The 15,389-nt window shown below is 45.3% G+C and overlaps 3 protein-coding genes across 5 annotated transcripts; 2 read left to right on the plus strand and 1 right to left on the minus strand.

Moving 5' to 3' along the window:
• Window positions 1-4,245: 4,245 nt before the first annotated feature.
• On the minus strand, window positions 4,246-8,304 carry tm4sf5 (transmembrane 4 L six family member 5). Its single transcript, XM_037479328.2, has 5 exons — window positions 7,932-8,304; window positions 6,783-6,863; window positions 6,017-6,159; window positions 4,970-5,162; window positions 4,246-4,408 (listed from the first exon to the last, which is right to left on the minus strand). Exons 1-5 carry the CDS (start codon window positions 8,103-8,105, stop codon window positions 4,391-4,393), a joined length of 609 nt encoding a protein of 202 aa, XP_037335225.2. The 5' UTR covers window positions 8,106-8,304; the 3' UTR covers window positions 4,246-4,390.
• On the plus strand, window positions 6,863-11,110 carry zgc:103586. Of its 3 annotated transcripts, none has more exons than XM_037479331.2 (6): window positions 6,863-7,151; window positions 8,931-9,225; window positions 9,328-9,444; window positions 9,924-10,035; window positions 10,245-10,302; window positions 10,860-11,110. In XM_037479331.2, exons 2-6 carry the CDS (start codon window positions 9,219-9,221, stop codon window positions 10,971-10,973), a joined length of 408 nt encoding a protein of 135 aa, XP_037335228.1. In that variant the 5' UTR covers window positions 6,863-7,151; window positions 8,931-9,218; the 3' UTR covers window positions 10,974-11,110. The 3 variants fall into 3 exon arrangements, with proteins under 3 accessions (XP_037335228.1, XP_037335229.1, XP_037335230.1); XM_037479332.2 differs by having other exon boundaries at window positions 8,931-9,064; window positions 10,860-11,109; XM_037479333.2 differs by lacking the exon at window positions 8,931-9,225.
• A 43-nt stretch (window positions 11,111-11,153) lies between these two features.
• fis1 (fission, mitochondrial 1) lies at window positions 11,154-13,576 on the plus strand. Its single transcript, XM_037479330.2, has 5 exons — window positions 11,154-11,303; window positions 11,745-11,877; window positions 12,403-12,479; window positions 12,696-12,801; window positions 12,892-13,576. Exons 1-5 carry the CDS (start codon window positions 11,259-11,261, stop codon window positions 12,993-12,995), a joined length of 465 nt encoding a protein of 154 aa, XP_037335227.1. The 5' UTR covers window positions 11,154-11,258; the 3' UTR covers window positions 12,996-13,576.
• The last annotated feature ends 1,813 nt before the right edge of the window (window positions 13,577-15,389 follow it).

The following is a 15,389-nucleotide window of genomic DNA, read 5'->3' on the forward strand; positions in this document are numbered from 1 at the left end:
TTTAGATCGTGCATCGCGGGGGTTTTACCTGGTAAACTTTGATCGACGAGGTCTAGTCAGATTTCAGTCAGATTTCAGCCATAGGATGCCATCCTTGTTTTTCTTTTTTAAAGTGTAAATCACAGATGAAGCTCTTCTTCTGGCCACACACGAAGGTCAGAGGTCACAACTGTCAGAACGACGTTGTTCCTGGAGATCGTTTTGGAATATTCTTCATTTCTCAGCGGTTTATATTCTACTTCCATCTTCCTTTTTACTGTACTTTACTGTAATCCGCAACGATTTAACGCCACGGCACAAACTCAAGGTTACACGTGCGTTCGTGTACTTCAGTTGTTTTCTTATTCAACATGAGGCAGCAGTAAATCCCATGTTTTTACAAACAGGGCTTTTGAGGGCCGAGGAGGACCCCGAGCTGCCGAGCTAAAACCACCTGGAGTCCAACATTCAAATGTTAAGAGATGTAATCAGAGTTCATGGAAACCTGCTGGCTGTTTTCAGACTAAAGCGAGGGCCAAAAAAACACAACGCTTTAGTCCGAAGTAAATTAGGATTTCTCGGAACAAAGGTGTGGTGACGCGTCGCTCCCTCCGGCTCCAGCAGAACTGGTTACGGCCTGCAGGCGGATGGGATTTTTTGTTGTTGTTGTTGTTGTTGTTTTTCATGCAATGCATAGTTTTCTTTGGCTTAACCTCAACATTTTTGCAGGCCTCGCGGTGGTTAAAATCCCACCATGCTGTGGGGACCGGTTGACAGACAGCACGGGAGGGAGATGGTTCATGGCTTCTTGGGGGGGGGGGGGGTTTAGGATCACGGAGGGAGCGGCCCACCGGTTGGACGGTGTTCCGCCGGAGTGGAAATTTACCCAGACGAGCCCTCCGAAGGGAGTCGGAAATCACCGTGGAAACCGAGCGTGGAGCAGCAGGAGCATTTCTGCAGCGCGCTCTGCCTCGGCGACCAAGTAGGACAACACCCCCCCTCCACCCCCCCTTTTTTTTCTCCACATTGTTTCCTTCTGGACGCGATGAGGTTCTCTCCCATCGCACAGTGGAGCACGTCAATCATTCGTGTGGAATGATCACGCCGTTCTAATTGTGGCTTGTTTGACGTCCACAGGGCCCGGAGGCAGCTACAGAATCTCACCCTGCACGTGTGTGGGGGGGTGTGGGTGGGGGGGGGCACGAACTCGCTCACATGTGCAGATTCACACCTGCGGACACGAAGGTGCGAAGGACAGACTCCGTCCGGTGGGACGTTGTCTCTGGTTTTTAAATCGACTCTGATGATGATTGACAGCTGAGCAGCAGAGTTGCGGCCTTTTGAATTACGCTCAAAACCAGAACCATTCAAATATTCTGTTTCTGTTTCTCTTTTTTTCTGTTTTCCCAAACTGCCCACGAGGTCTCTGTCACGTCGTCACGGGGGGAGTCAAGTGGTCCCTCCGTGGCGTTCCTCTCCTTGTAAGGTGACGAGTGGCGGCACTGCTAGTGTGCCAGTGGGCCGCGATGATGATGAGGATGATGATGATGATGAGGCCACGCAGGCACTTCCTGCGACCAGGCTCGGGTATCAGGAGCCTCGAGTGCCGTCGTGGAAACAGCCAGCGGGGAGGGGGGGAAGGGGGGGGGCAGTATTGGTGTTGTTATACTGACACTCTCCTGTGGGAATTTTTGCCCCTTTTGGTAATTCAATCCCTCGCTGCTCCGCGGGCCGAGAGACGGCAATATCAGAGCTGCCGACAGGAGCGGATTGAACGGGAGGCACGTGGGGGGTGGGGTGAGGTCGGGGGGTGGGGGGGGGGGGTCAAAAGTAGACCGACAGTGTTCTAAAGTTAGTCGTGGGTGAAAGGCAACGTGTGGTAAAGTCTCACAAATGGAGGTATTCACACCTTAAAATTCTTTGGTAATTAATACAAAAGTGTCTTATTTGTGAGACTATTATTAAAATAATAGGCGGATTTAATATTTTTAATCATTTCACAACCCTTCAGATCTGCATTGTGACGCCTTACAGGGGGGGGAAAGCCCTGGGTTTAAATCATTTCAATGCGTTTAATGATCATTAAAACGAGATCCTGTGCCTTCCATTTTTAAAAATGGCTTCGGTGCCTCTGATACAAACCCTTTGATCACGGGCCACATCTTGCAGTCGCCTTTTTCTTAATGGTTTTTCTTCTTCACCTCCAACATCTCCCCGAAAAAAAAGTGTCTCAAAGTCTTTTCTTTAGATCCCCTCATTAAACGAGGGTCAAACACTGTCCCCACTGAGTGTTTGCTGCTCCCCAGCCCAACTCCCTGTGTCTCCCTCCCTCCCTCCCTCAGAGGGCCGGACATCCCCCGCCCCCCCTTCTCCCCCCCCCTTTCTGTTGATGCTGGCTTGCCTCCGTGGAGCCGCGACCGGAACGGACCGGCTGAGGTCACCGGCGTCTGGTTCCGACTTCCCTTTGTTCTCCTCCCGGCCCGCTGCGCTTCTCCTTCTGTGATCACACCAGCGCCGAGGCGGGTGGGGCACAGAGGCCCCTCGTGGTCGTGGCCCATCTCGTAGTAGGTAGTTTACCCGGTAACCCGAGTTCATGCAGATCTGAGTAAGGGGGAGTTTCTTCAACCTGCTGAACTTGGATCTTCCATTTAAGCAGCAGCGATTTTAAAAAGAGAAGGAGAAGTGACACAACGTCTTGTCGGTAATTGTGCGGTGCGAGTGGGAACCGCCGCGCGTCTGGTGCTGTGACGACACAGAGGGCCCGGTAACACAAACCAGCGCCTTTTAAGCCACTGCTAGACAGAACACAACAGAATAAGCTCCATCCTCGTACTTTTTTCCTCATTGTCTTCACCAAAACCATCAGTTTCCATCAGTGCAGAGAGGAGAGCAACCCGGGGCCGCTTTGTTGACCCGTGCGTTGGGGATGCGACTTTTGACTCAAATCGATGGATCTTGGGCCACAGGTGTGAATAATAACAGGTGCGAAAGGTGAGCCGCGCTGAGGCTGGATAATCACCGGGTGCTGGATTCTGCTGAGTCGTCACCTACGTACGTGCGTGTGTGTGTGTGTGTGTGTGTGTGTGTCAGCGTGACTGTTCGGCTTCGCGGTCGCTCGTCGTCCTTGTTGTTGTTGTTGTTCTGAGGAGGTTTCAACAGATCAACCGGAGCGATGTAGTTGCTTCCCTTCGTGCCCCCCCCCCCCCCCCCCCCCCCCCCCCCTGTTTCTCCCCCCCCCCCCCTCCAGGCTTGTCTCGTCTTTGTTTTATCAGTGAAGCCTGAAGAGACAGAGAGGAGGGGCCTCGATTTGGGCTTCGTTTCTCCATAATGGCCTCGCCGCGGGGTCCTCACATGTGCACAAGGCGGACGTAACCGACAGATTCATCCCCCCCCCCCCCTCGAAAGGCCGTCTCTTTGACCCGTTGTCCCTCTTGAGAATGTCTTTTCATCCGTAGCCGTGCGCCGCGTGATCAAACTTTTGCTTTCTCCTCTACCCCCCCCCCCCCCCCCCCCCCCCCCGAGTGGGTGAGAAGTGGCTTGAGAACGGGCCCCCCTCCCTTCGTCCCCCTCCGTTTCTTTCGTTCCCAAATTCTTCTCACTTATGCCCCTTCCTCCTTTTGTGTGCGGTGCGTTACATAAGAGCGCCGCCGAACAACCAGCCCGAGGAGGTCACCGCGCAGGCCACAGTGCCCCCCCCCCCCGCTTTCTGTCCCTACGTGCAGACAGGAACTTGACGATTTCTTTTATTATTCTTTGTTGCTGGTTTGGGAGCCAAAGAACACCGAAAAGCTTTCATCTGCGCCGCCATTGGGGCCCTTTAGCTTCAGCTCCGGGTCGATTGGCGTCTATCTTTACACCCCCCCCCCCCCTCCCCTGGTCCGCAACTGGCTCTTAACTTAACTTAAGTTAGGTAACCGTTACCACGAAGCGGCTCCGTGGCGTGCGGCAGATTATGAGCTTAACCCGGCGCCGTGTGTCCTGTTGAGGCAGCTGCGGTGTTCACAGTGTCCACAGGGGGGGGGGGGGGGGGGGGGATCTGCCCTTTGACCCCGTCTCGGGAACACGATTATCCTGTTAGATCTGGCTGTCTGGCGACATGGAAACGGCATGCGGTGAGTAATTGACAGAGATGCTAACAGGGATTCTGCAGGGCTTTTTCAACTGGATAATCAAAGTTAAAGAGTTACACAGGTGTCTGCAGTGATCAGTGGGGGGTGGGGGGGCAAATGTATGAAAGAACGGAAGCAAAGCTCACATAACAGGTGGTCAGGTATGCGATTTTAATGTTGATTTTCACTGATGTACCACACGTGGAGTCTTCATTGATAATAAACGAGTCAGAGGGAGTAAAGACTTCACACGATTGAAGGAGCACGAAAGGCGTCCCGGGCCCAGGTCGTCTTCGTCACTTTCACAATCCGCCGTCATCCTGTAACTGTAAGGTGGGCGACAGAGGTCACATGTTCATTTCATGTTTCTGGACAGGAAGGAAGGCCCGAGATGAATGACAGAGTTGTTAATAAATGCGAGCACGATGGTAGATGTGTAGATGTTTGTTGATGCAGTCCTCGCGTGGACGTGTCTGCCTTTCCTGAGACAAACTCTGATCTAAGTTTAAGTAACAATATTTCACTTAAAAAGTACAAATGAACCAACGAATGATCTTTGACCTTTTTCCGTTTCCCTGCCAAGCTGCCCCCTTTTACCCATTGTGGCTTTTGTGTAAAAGCAAGTTGGCACAATTACTGGAACCAAGAGGGAGCGGCTTAGAGCTCATTGATTAACACAACAACAACATTTGTCTTCTTTTTTTTTTTCCTGTTTTCCACCAGTGGCAGAACTGATAAGAGAAGAGCTGCATTCAAAACACCATTAATTCATTCAACAAGCTTCCGAGAATAGTTTAATGGAATTGTTTCACGTTTCATCGCCCCCCCCCCCCCCCATCCTCCTGCACCCTGGCACAACCACGTGAACTAGTTTCACCTACGTCTCTGCTTTCGCGACAGTCCCCGCAGATGCACCCCAGGCAGCCGTTGACGACCTGGATGCCGCAGAGCACCAGCTGCACGGCCCCCGTGGCCAGCAGGATGGAGAACAGGACCACGTGCCACATCACCGCGTTTTCGGGGAACTCGCACGTTGCCCACAGCGTCTGGTTCACGAGGTAGCTGCTGTTACCTCTGAGGAGAGCGGCGCACACACACACACACACACACACACACACACAATATATATGCGTTAATGCATGTGTGAGGGCAGGCCAGGTTTTTGAGGGGGGGATGACTGAATCGAGGTATAAAATGTGTCGGGTACAAGGGGAATGGAACAAGTGAGGGGAGCAGGACAAAAGCACTTTAGGGGGAATTAAGAGAGAGGTTCTTGTAGAAATAGGAAAGGTTTTTGTTTTGGAGAAAAGTGACTTGTTACAAAATGATTCACTGAGTGCAAAAGGGTGGAAACTGCTTAGAGACATGGCCGAACATAGAAAAAAAGGGAAACTGATGGGAGGATATCCCAGCATGCATTGTTACCCACTGGTGCCCTTTTAAACTGCTCTCACATTTTAACAGCATGCTCATGTGTGTTATTGGTCGTTCCGATCACCTGATGAGTCTCTATCAGGTGACTCATCTTTACAGCTGTGCACATAAAGTGATTTAAAGTGCGTTAAAGGCGTGTTGTCGCGTTAAGTGGCCAGATGAATCCACCAGATTAGGGTTCCTCGGCTGAAAAAGCCGAGAAACACTGTTTGCACGACCAGTGATCGACGTACCGATAATCTCCCCGCATGCAAAAGCACGATTTTCCCATTATTCACGTTTGACGAGGAGACCGGAGAGAAGAAGAATAAACCGAGGCGGAATTTCCAAGGCCCCAGAACGTGATGGACCGGCCTGCCACCTACTGGGCTCTGAATAGTACTGCACCCGTTGTCTTTCTAATCAAGAACTGAAACTCCTCTGCTGCACTTTACGAACACGGTGACAGAGATTCCGCGTGCAGAAAATGAATGTTTTAAATGGGGACCACTCACGTGCCGAGGTGTTCAAAGGGGTACTCCCACTGGCCCCCGGCCACCCGGCACTTGGGTCCGATGGCCAGACCGGCAGAGGCCACACTGGTGCAGTAGATGGCTCCGACCAGCCCGAACGCGGAGGAGAACACCGAGTTCAGCATCTGGAGGGCGGGTGGGAACATTTGGATGAAAAGCGTCAGCTGGAGGACATGGAATGTCATTACTCACTTCTGTCCTCTCTAGGGGGACGGTCACTCTTCTTTTAGCAGAAAATATTTTGTATTGTAACTGGATAACAAAATAGATGTATGTCTCCATGACAACTAATATCCCAGTAGAATCCCATCCACTGAGCAGGGGGGTGAAATGTGGTTGAGCAAAGTGAGTGGACTTTGAGTGGGGAACTCTCCTGTTCAACAAAAACTGATGTGTACATCATTTAGACAACAATGGAGTGTGCCAATTTAGAATGGATACACATTAATATTCAAATTACACTTGTTTTCCCTAACTGAAGATACCCTCACAATAAGCATTTTAGTTCTTAATAAATCTGCTGCTCATAGCCCTATTTCTCTTAAATATTATTACTTAATTAGAACGGTACAGGAAATATCACAATGTTTAAACGTGTCCATGTGGGCACCAACGCCAACAGAGTACAATACGTACGTATTTGATCTGACAACAGGCCTTTTTTTTTTTTTTTTTTACGGCCCGTCATTATCAGTCGGGTCCCTAAACCAACGGATAAATGTAAATCCCTCTAATGGCTTTCGCTCACCCGGCAACGGTTGCCACAGCAACCATTTCCACAGCAACCCTTGCCCCCGGCCCTGATAGCGGAGCAGCTCGGGCACAACATCTAGAAAAAAAAACAAAAGAAAGAAGAAAACACTCATTCGAGCGAGACATTCTGGCAAAAGTTCTATTTCAGGATGTCAAATGTTTTCTCAAAAGAATAATGCGGTTTCTCTTTAGGTTTGCGTTTTTATAAGTATGCGTCTCTGTGAATGATCTCTTATCTCCTAAGGCAAATATTTGTGGAACTCAAATCAATGTTTTTCTTTTTTTTCTTTTATGAAACCAACTTCCCTGTCACAAGCGGTAATATCGAGGCCATAAAGACGTGTACTTTCCACGAGACTCAAAGGTTTGTCTGATCCGTTTATGATACTAAAATATTGCTGTTGTTATTTCATGGCCCTTATCAACTTTTTAAAAGTTCATATAACGTTGGTGCAAGGTTACAAAAGCAAATCTGTTTGGTGTTAGATGTTTAGATCTCATAAAGGTCAAGACTCACCCAAAAAGTTTTAACGGTGTAAATATCCTGTGAGCAAAACTACACACGTTATTTCTAATTAGCGTTTTAATCTTGTTCTTGATGAGGTGATGGATTATTCTTTATGTTACATGGTGGCTGGTCTCATCTGTGACAATTCATATTTTTTGCGTGTCGAGTAATTACATCTGACAAAATGTAGTTTAGTAGATTGGATTGTGACTTTTTAAGAAAACACTGAAGTACAAATTCAGTTAATGTACTTTCTTACTTGATCGGTTTTAAGGATCCTTAAAGCAAAATCTTTTGTATGTTGGGTTTAATAAAACATTTTGAAGGTGCTTTTCTTTACTTACCCACATTTTTCCCAGTTAATGTATAATAAAGGTGTCAAATAGTACAAAAAGAGTCAACGGAAAGGCCATTGTGTAAAATAAATAAATAGATCAAATAATAGTGAATTAAACTATAAATTAAATTGATAAACCATGATGTGGTGTAAAAAAAGGTAACAACACCCAATAAAAGCTCCATGAGATTTTACAGGTTTACACAGAGCCGAGTTATCGGCGAGAAAATCCAATAAAACAACACAATAGAACATCAAACCCAATTCCGTAAGTACACAGACGATAATCCTTTACTCACAAAGAGGCCTCCTCCGATGAGGCCCCCCATGAGCCAGACCTGGAGGGAGATCTGGTCATTGTCCAGCTGGTTCCCGTCGGGGAAGAACAGCAGCAGGTTGGCGATCATGCAGATGAAGGCCGAAGGCAGCAGGATCAGGCCCACCAGGCGGGCGCACTTCCCCGTACAGCACATGCTTTCAACCCTTCTGCCTCCTATAGGCGCTCCCTTTCCTCTCCGAGTGTCCTCTCCTACCCCCCCCCAAACGAAAGGAGGGCGAATGACGAGCTCCACCGCTGTCACGCCGAGAAAGTCAAGCGGTGACGGTTGCAGCAGGAAGGAGAGAGCAGGGAACAAAGGCCAAGTGTCAGATAAGCGTCCGATAGCAGATACAAAAACGTATGATGAATTCTCTGTGGGGGTCTACGGGGGGGGGGGGGACAAACGTTCAATCTAAACAAGCTGAAGGCCCCGGGACGGAGAGGGGTATACCCGTGTGCGTGTGTGCGTGTGTTTAAGGGGTTCGACGCCCTTTGGCACTCGCTTGTGATGACATCGGTACCCTTGTTCTATTTATGGCCTCCGGGCAAACAAAAGACGGGCCTCGCCCTGCAATAAAAGCCATGCCAATCGACTGTTGAAGTATTAGTTTTATTATTATTAATTAATTCGGGTGTGTGTAAAGCATCACGGATATGAGTTCAATACAGCTGAAATGAAGGTCAGAAATGTCCTGCTGCTTTCGATAATTTAGCAATCAGTTCCTCGAGGGCCATATTTAATTTAATGAAGGGCTCTCAGGGGCCTTAAAGGCTTCAAACTCACTGACTCACTGCGACTGATGAAGTGCACATTAGTTATAGTGAATGAATGAATCAATACCATTCAATTGATTAATCAAAAACATAAACTTGCTTTTGTTATAATTATAATTTTGTTATAATTTTCCCCTTTTTGTTCAATAAATTGCTGTTATTATTTGTCTTATTTTACGTTTGTTTTTGCCCACCCCACCCATAGATCAATATAAATCCCTTCACTTCTTCACTTCTCGCGAGAACCTCGTGTCCCAAATGGATCCCATCCCGCTCGGCCCGTGGTCCGGTCTCCAATCGGATCGATGACGCTGCGTTCAGCCAGCCAATAACGTGCAGGTAAACAAGGCAGCGGCCATGGACACCGGTAGGTTAACAGAACTGCCCCACCCTCCCCTATTTTTACTCCCATCGTTTAAAAGCTGACTCAAACTGCTAGCACGAAAGAAAACCCCCCAAAAAAACCAAACCCTGCGAACCCTCCTCATCTGCAATGACGGGCAAGTAGCTGCACGAACACTCAGCAAACCGCGCGCGTGCGCGTGACCCCTCCATACGTGGATGGCTTTTGTTTGAACATTGTGTCTCTCCGCGGTGCTCAGATCAAGTCAAAGAGCTGGTGTCCAAGTGTCTGCAGGCCCGGGACATGGCGTACTGTCCCTACAGCCGCTTCCCCGTCGGTGCCGCCGTGCTGACGGCAGATGGCGCTATAATCACAGGTAAACGGGCACAACAGGTGACAGGCGCGTTGAGGACTGCCGGGTGGAAAGGAGACCGTGTGCATGTACTCACATACTGCGTGCGGAGGTACTTGTAGTTTATAATAGTAGTAATCGTAATATGTAGGTATTTAATATTATATGTTTCACGTATTTCTGAGTTGAATTGCAACTCGTTGTCATTCAGTCAATTCAATTAACCCCAAAGCTTATGGAAGAGTTAAAAAGGCCTCAATCATTTATTGCCTTGAAATGCTGCAGGTGCACAATTCATAATACAACAACATTACATACGGAAATGCACAATTAGTGTGATGCATGATGAGAATTTTCTACTTTTATATCCTATATAGTTTATTTATTAAACGTTTTTGAATACATAAAAAGACAAAAAAAAAACAACTGGCATCCAAACCCTTTTTTTTTTTGCTGTTAGATTTCTATGCGTCTTTGTGTGTATTTGTGTGTGTTTTTTTTAGGCTGTAACGTGGAGAACGCCTCCTACGGTCTGACCGTGTGTGCTGAGCGGACTGCCGTGCAGAGGGCCGTGGTGGAGGGACACAGACGGTTCACTGCCATTGCTGTGGCCTGGTGAGACCGCAGAATTACAACTAACGCTCTCAGGATGTCGTTTTTTCGGTAATGCCACGTCTGTCAAAGAAGGACTAAGATATCTTGTGTTTTCGGAGTATGTGGCATACTGTGATTGAAGTAATCTACAAGTGCTACTGGACAGAACCTCCTCTCTGATACGCGCAGCACACATTGTGATACATTATCTCTTCCCCTCTTGTACTCAGTGATATCAAAGACCGTTTTGTTGGGCCGTGTGGAGCGTGTCGACAGGTTCTTATGGAGGTGAGGCTTCTCTCTCTCGGGACAATTTTTTTTAAGAATCAATAATAGAGTCAGAAAGTAAATGTTTTCAGAATGAGAATGATCCTCCAATTGAGATCAACTTGGTTCGAGAGTTCTCTGTGGAGTTTTTGCTCGAGTACATTTTAAGGATCTTCTTTGTGCCTCTATTTTCCTGTACATCATCTGAACAAATGACATTTTACATCATCATTTTTTAGTCGTTATTCCTTTCTCTATTTTTTACTATTAGGAAAAATTTTTGCTCAACGGATAAGCTGAGATAAAGAATTTAACATTTCTACAGCATCATTTTATTCCTGGACAATAGATTATAAAAATAATTTAAAATAAAGGAAATAAAGGAAATTAATTAACTTTAATTAAAATTGTTGCTAACAGTTGACACATTTAAACATGAAAATGTTAACGTTTTTGTTGTCTGAGTTGGATACATGGATGAATTTTACTGGTGGTATCAGAATCAACTTAATGCCTTGCTATGACTCCCCCCCCCCCTCTCCCTCTCTCTCTCTTTCTCTCTCCCCCTCTCTCCCCAGTTTGGATCGGACCTGACGGTATACTTGACCAAGCCGGATGGAACGTACAAAGAAACCAGCCTCAGTGAGCTGTTGCCTCTAGCCTTTTCCCCGGCCCACCTCGCAGAGGACTGATGAAACCTCAGCTCGCTCTTAGGACATCACATTGTTTCGCTGCAGCGTTTTAAAATGTGTGTTTGCTTTTTTTTAGCAACACTGCAAATTACGAAAACAATAAAAAAATACTCTACCCCCTCAACATGTGTGATTATAACATTTATTTATAATTATTTTTTGTTATTGGTGTTAATATCATTATTATTATTAATAACATTGTTATGACAACACGGGCTTTGACGTAGACGACGCCAGTTGTCACGTGATTATAAAAAGGCGGAGCCGGGATCTACTTCCGGAAACATGGAGGCGGTTGTGAGCGATGTGGTAGCTCCAGAAGACCTTTTGGTAGGTGAACCTATTATTAAACCTCCTAATTTAATTAAAACCGACACAACGAACCACAGGTGACACGTACGTGATGTAATCCGAACGTGTGGTCTCTCGGTAAATGCTGAAACCGGCGTAAAAAGCGACGTGTCGGAAGATACTTTGACGCGTCACGTAGCTGGCTAATGCTAACAGTCGTCTTACCAATGCTAACGTCTATGGATGTAATCATATTCCCGTCAGTGTGACGTCATTATTGATATATACGAGTCGTGCTAGTAACAGTTTGGGAATGTGATGTAACGTTATGTCAACTCAAGTTTTGTAGTCAACAAACCAAAAAATAACTCAAGCAAATTCTTACCCCAAAACAAACAAACAAACAGACACGTAAAACTGATGGCAATTGAATTTATTTGAAAATGATTTGGTCGCTTAATTTATCTTCTGATCTTCCAGAAATTTGAGAAGAAGTACAAAAATGAGCAGGCGAAGGGATCCGTCTCCAAAGAAACAAAGTTTGAGTATGCTTGGTGTCTGATCAGGAGTAAATACACAGCGGATATCAAGAAGGGGATTGTGCTCCTGGAAGGTGAGTCAATGCGACACGTGCTTTCTTATTGTATTCAAAGACTGACCAATAATAGTGGGGGTTTGGGCCTCATATTGATATTTAAAGCTTCAGAAATTCTAAATATTTGGGAAGGATCCTTTTTAAGATATCTACTGGAACATATTTTGGGGTTTTGGAAATGTTAATGTGTCTGTGTATGACTTTATTTAGAATCTCTCCCTAATACATTTACCAAATACATGTTTAAGATTTGAAAGTTATTATTAAAATGGAAAGGTTTGATATATAATGTGAATGAATCTGTGTGTATGCAGTGGCACTGACATATCTCTAATAAACTAAAGTGATAATGCAAATTTCATGTTTCGAATGTATCATTAATGTATTATTGCAATAGAGAAAGCTCTTTGATTTTCTCATTGTTACCAGAAAAATATCAGAGAAGGGACTATCAAGTCAGCGCCAGGGAGGATCGCTATAACATTTTTCGCATCTATTATTCCAAAATGTAACGGTTGTAATCAATTGTGTTTTTCGTCCTAGAACTTGTTCATACGGCATCAAAAGACGACTCCCGGGACTTCTTGTTCTACCTCGCTGTGGCCAACTACAGACTCAAGGCGAGTGCCTTTCCCGCCGTTGCAACAATGTTGGCGTTGTTAAGTTTGTAGCCTTTCCTTCCTGAACGCATTCATTTGTTTTTGTACAGCTTCACCCGTTTTGTTGACATTGAGATCGTACCATTTCAATTATGTGTAATGCTGGACTTACATTTGACATAATCTAAAACGTGCACACAACTGAGAGTCCTTTTTAACCCCCCCCCCCGCTTTCAGGAATACGAGAAGGCCCTAAAGTACATTCGAACTCTTCTGAAGAATGAACCGGGGAACAAGCAGGCTCAGGAGCTGGAGAAACTCATCGTCAAGGCTTTGAAGAAAGGTACGAGCCAGTCTGAGCCCGAATGTTCTCCCTTATTTCACCCTGTTGTTTTTGTCTTTAACCACATTGCTGACATCCATTGACATCCAGATGGCTTGGTCGGCATGGCGATCGTCGGGGGAATCGGTCTCGGCGTGGCCGGTTTGGCGGGCCTCATCGGCCTGGCTGTGTCAAAGGGAGCCGCTAAATCCTAACCTGCATGTGAGCTGACGTGCATTCACTTTGCTGGCTGATACACTGACTCTTTCACGGCATAAATTATAACAACGGGCGTGGAGAGAGCTTGATGGATGCAACGTTTAAATTTGAAGTCGAGTATCCGCCGCAACATATTAAAGGGTTTGAATAATACCAGTGAATAACCATTTTTTAACAGGGTTGAGATTCACCATGTATAGGACATTTCTAAACTGTCTATTCACCCACATTAGCATTGCACTTTCTCATTATTTGTGTAAATAAATTACGACAGTCGGATGCATTCGGAAGTGTTGAAGTGCTTGTGATGCCAAAAGCAACAGTGTGATGTGTTTGCTGCAGAGGGAGCATCAAATAATGCTGATTGTGTAACAAGGAGCTGCTGATGAGGAGGGAACGAGAGGCTTATTTTGGACAGGTTTTTTTTTTTCTTCTTCTGAATGTGTTGCCTTCAAGGGAGGCAACACACTTATAATTATAAATGGGTTAATCTTGTCATATAAAATGCATTTACCTGTGCTACATGTAATGTCTTGTCTTCCATCTTGTTAAATAAAAAGATTTTGAACTGACAAGGTTTTGTGTTTTTGGGAGATTATTGTCGAGGTGTCGTATGGAAAGCCAGTGCTACCACTGAAGAAGAAAAAATCATATATATACTGTAAGACTTGAGAAACTTTCTCAAAATAGTGACAGCATCTCATTAATAGACCATTTCTAATAATTATGTCTCATTATGATTTGCTATCTCATATGTATGACATTGTATTTCAAATTTTGCTATAATCATGACATACTATCTCATTATCAATTGTATTTACTTATGACTAAAAAAAAGCATGCAACATGGGCTCTATTTTAGCAAATGACAATTCTTTGGATGCTGAAATTTGCCGGTTTGTCATCTCTTCCGTGTAAACTCAATCTTTTGAACTTTTTCTGTATGTTTTGCATTTTTAGGTCTGCTAGTTGGCTTTTTATTATCTGATTGTAACATTTACACTGCTCTCTTGGTCAGGTCTCTCAATGGGCTTGTTCTTGCTAAACAAGGGTTAAATAAAGAATAACAGATGCTAACACCAAAAGAATGATATCATTCAAATTACAAAGGAGAAAATAAGCAGATCAAAAATATATTCTTTGCATGAAATGACAAAGAATCATCAAAATAGTATTTTACAATTCTCTTCAATGTTTTGTGCTTCACCTTTTAACTGTTACGAAAGACCAGGGAACTGTGATTTTCCATCGACGTCAAGGTGCATCGGATCAATTTATCACCGTCATATTATATTATTATATTATAAGAATATTTCGTTGATCGCGCAAAGTCCAACTGGATTGTTATCTTATCTTTTATTGACTACTACATTTACAACAGGGTTGCGGGTGCCCACGGTAAGAGGGGGGGCATTGTGGTCCCTGAGGACCGGGCCCAGCCTTGTTCGGCCCTGTTGGCCTGTCGATCATCCTCAAATCTTGACTCACAGATAGTCTCTGGTACAGTTTTTTTTTTTTTTTTTTTTTTTTATGACGGGAAGGATTCTGCAGGGTATCGGTTGTGTGGGACGTTATCAGCCCCGTTGGGTGTTACTCATTAACCCATCTGACGGAACCGAAACTCCCCGCGGACAGATGAGGGGAAAAACAATAATACTCTTTGGCGTGAAAAAAGGTGTTCGAATGGGTAAACGAAAAGATAAAAGGTTGGGTGAATATCTCCAAAAAAAAATGAATCCAATATCCAAACAGAGGGGCAGAGAAGAAACATAATGGCTAACCACAGCGGGCCCCCGGTTGTGAGACTCATCCTGTGTGCGGCTTCGACACACTTTAACATCAATGATTCATCAAAGCTGGTGTAATTCAGATCAGCTTCAGTGAGTTTCAGTTACGAGGGCCAATGTTCATTAAGTGTGCGCTGGTTTTAACACATGGCTGAGAGGTGGTAATGTGTTGTCACCACCAAGAACTAGAAGAAGAAGAGGAAGAAGAAGAAGAAGACATGATGGGCCCGGGGTCTGTTGGCTGCGCCTCAGTCTGTCTCCATGTCTGTGTGGTGTCACGCGGTAATATGAAGTTACTGTATAATCTAGTTAAACATGGGTTTATTGCCACTTTCTATCTCTGCAGGAAGAGACAGAAGAAGTGACAAGTTTTGTCTTAACTTTATGTGTAGTTAATGTGTAATACTTGGGATCAGTTTCAATCATCTCTCATTTTTTTGCACAGATTGTAATCTTGGATTTTATTTGCACAGCAGATCACCTGCAGACAAGGTTGAATATCCGATAATAAAAAGATCATTTTAAGGGTCCAATTTGTTTCAGACCTGATAAGTTTCCCATACAATGACATTGCATTGTGGATAGCTTTTTAAATACTTTTAA

This window comes from Pungitius pungitius, chromosome 1, assembly GCF_949316345.1.
Source record: "Pungitius pungitius chromosome 1, fPunPun2.1, whole genome shotgun sequence".
In the NCBI taxonomy this organism is placed as follows: Eukaryota; Metazoa; Chordata; class Actinopteri; order Perciformes; family Gasterosteidae; genus Pungitius; species Pungitius pungitius.

Bases quoted from the DNA above. Each gene is read 5' to 3' on its own strand.
- fis1 (XM_037479330.2), top strand. From the start codon at position 11,259: ATGGAGGCGGTTGTGAGCGATGTGGTAGCTCCAGAAGACCTTTTG. The intron at 11,878-12,402 runs GTGAGTCAATGC...TTTTCGTCCTAG, and splicing joins GGGGATTGTGCTCCTGGAAG to AACTTGTTCATACGGCATCA. The intron at 12,802-12,891 runs GTACGAGCCAGT...ATTGACATCCAG, and splicing joins CGTCAAGGCTTTGAAGAAAG to ATGGCTTGGTCGGCATGGCG.
- tm4sf5 (XM_037479328.2), bottom strand. From the start codon at position 8,105: ATGTGCTGTACGGGGAAGTGCGCCCGCCTGGTGGGCCTGATCCTGCTG. The intron at 6,160-6,782 runs GTGAGCGAAAGC...CCCGCCCTCCAG, and splicing joins GCTGTGGCAACCGTTGCCGG to ATGCTGAACTCGGTGTTCTC. The intron at 5,163-6,016 runs GTGAGTGGTCCC...CGCTCTCCTCAG, and splicing joins CCCTTTGAACACCTCGGCAC to AGGTAACAGCAGCTACCTCG.
- zgc:103586 (XM_037479331.2), top strand. The intron at 9,445-9,923 runs GTAAACGGGCAC...TGTTTTTTTTAG, and splicing joins AGATGGCGCTATAATCACAG to GCTGTAACGTGGAGAACGCC. The intron at 10,036-10,244 runs GTGAGACCGCAG...TCTTGTACTCAG, and splicing joins ACTGCCATTGCTGTGGCCTG to TGATATCAAAGACCGTTTTG.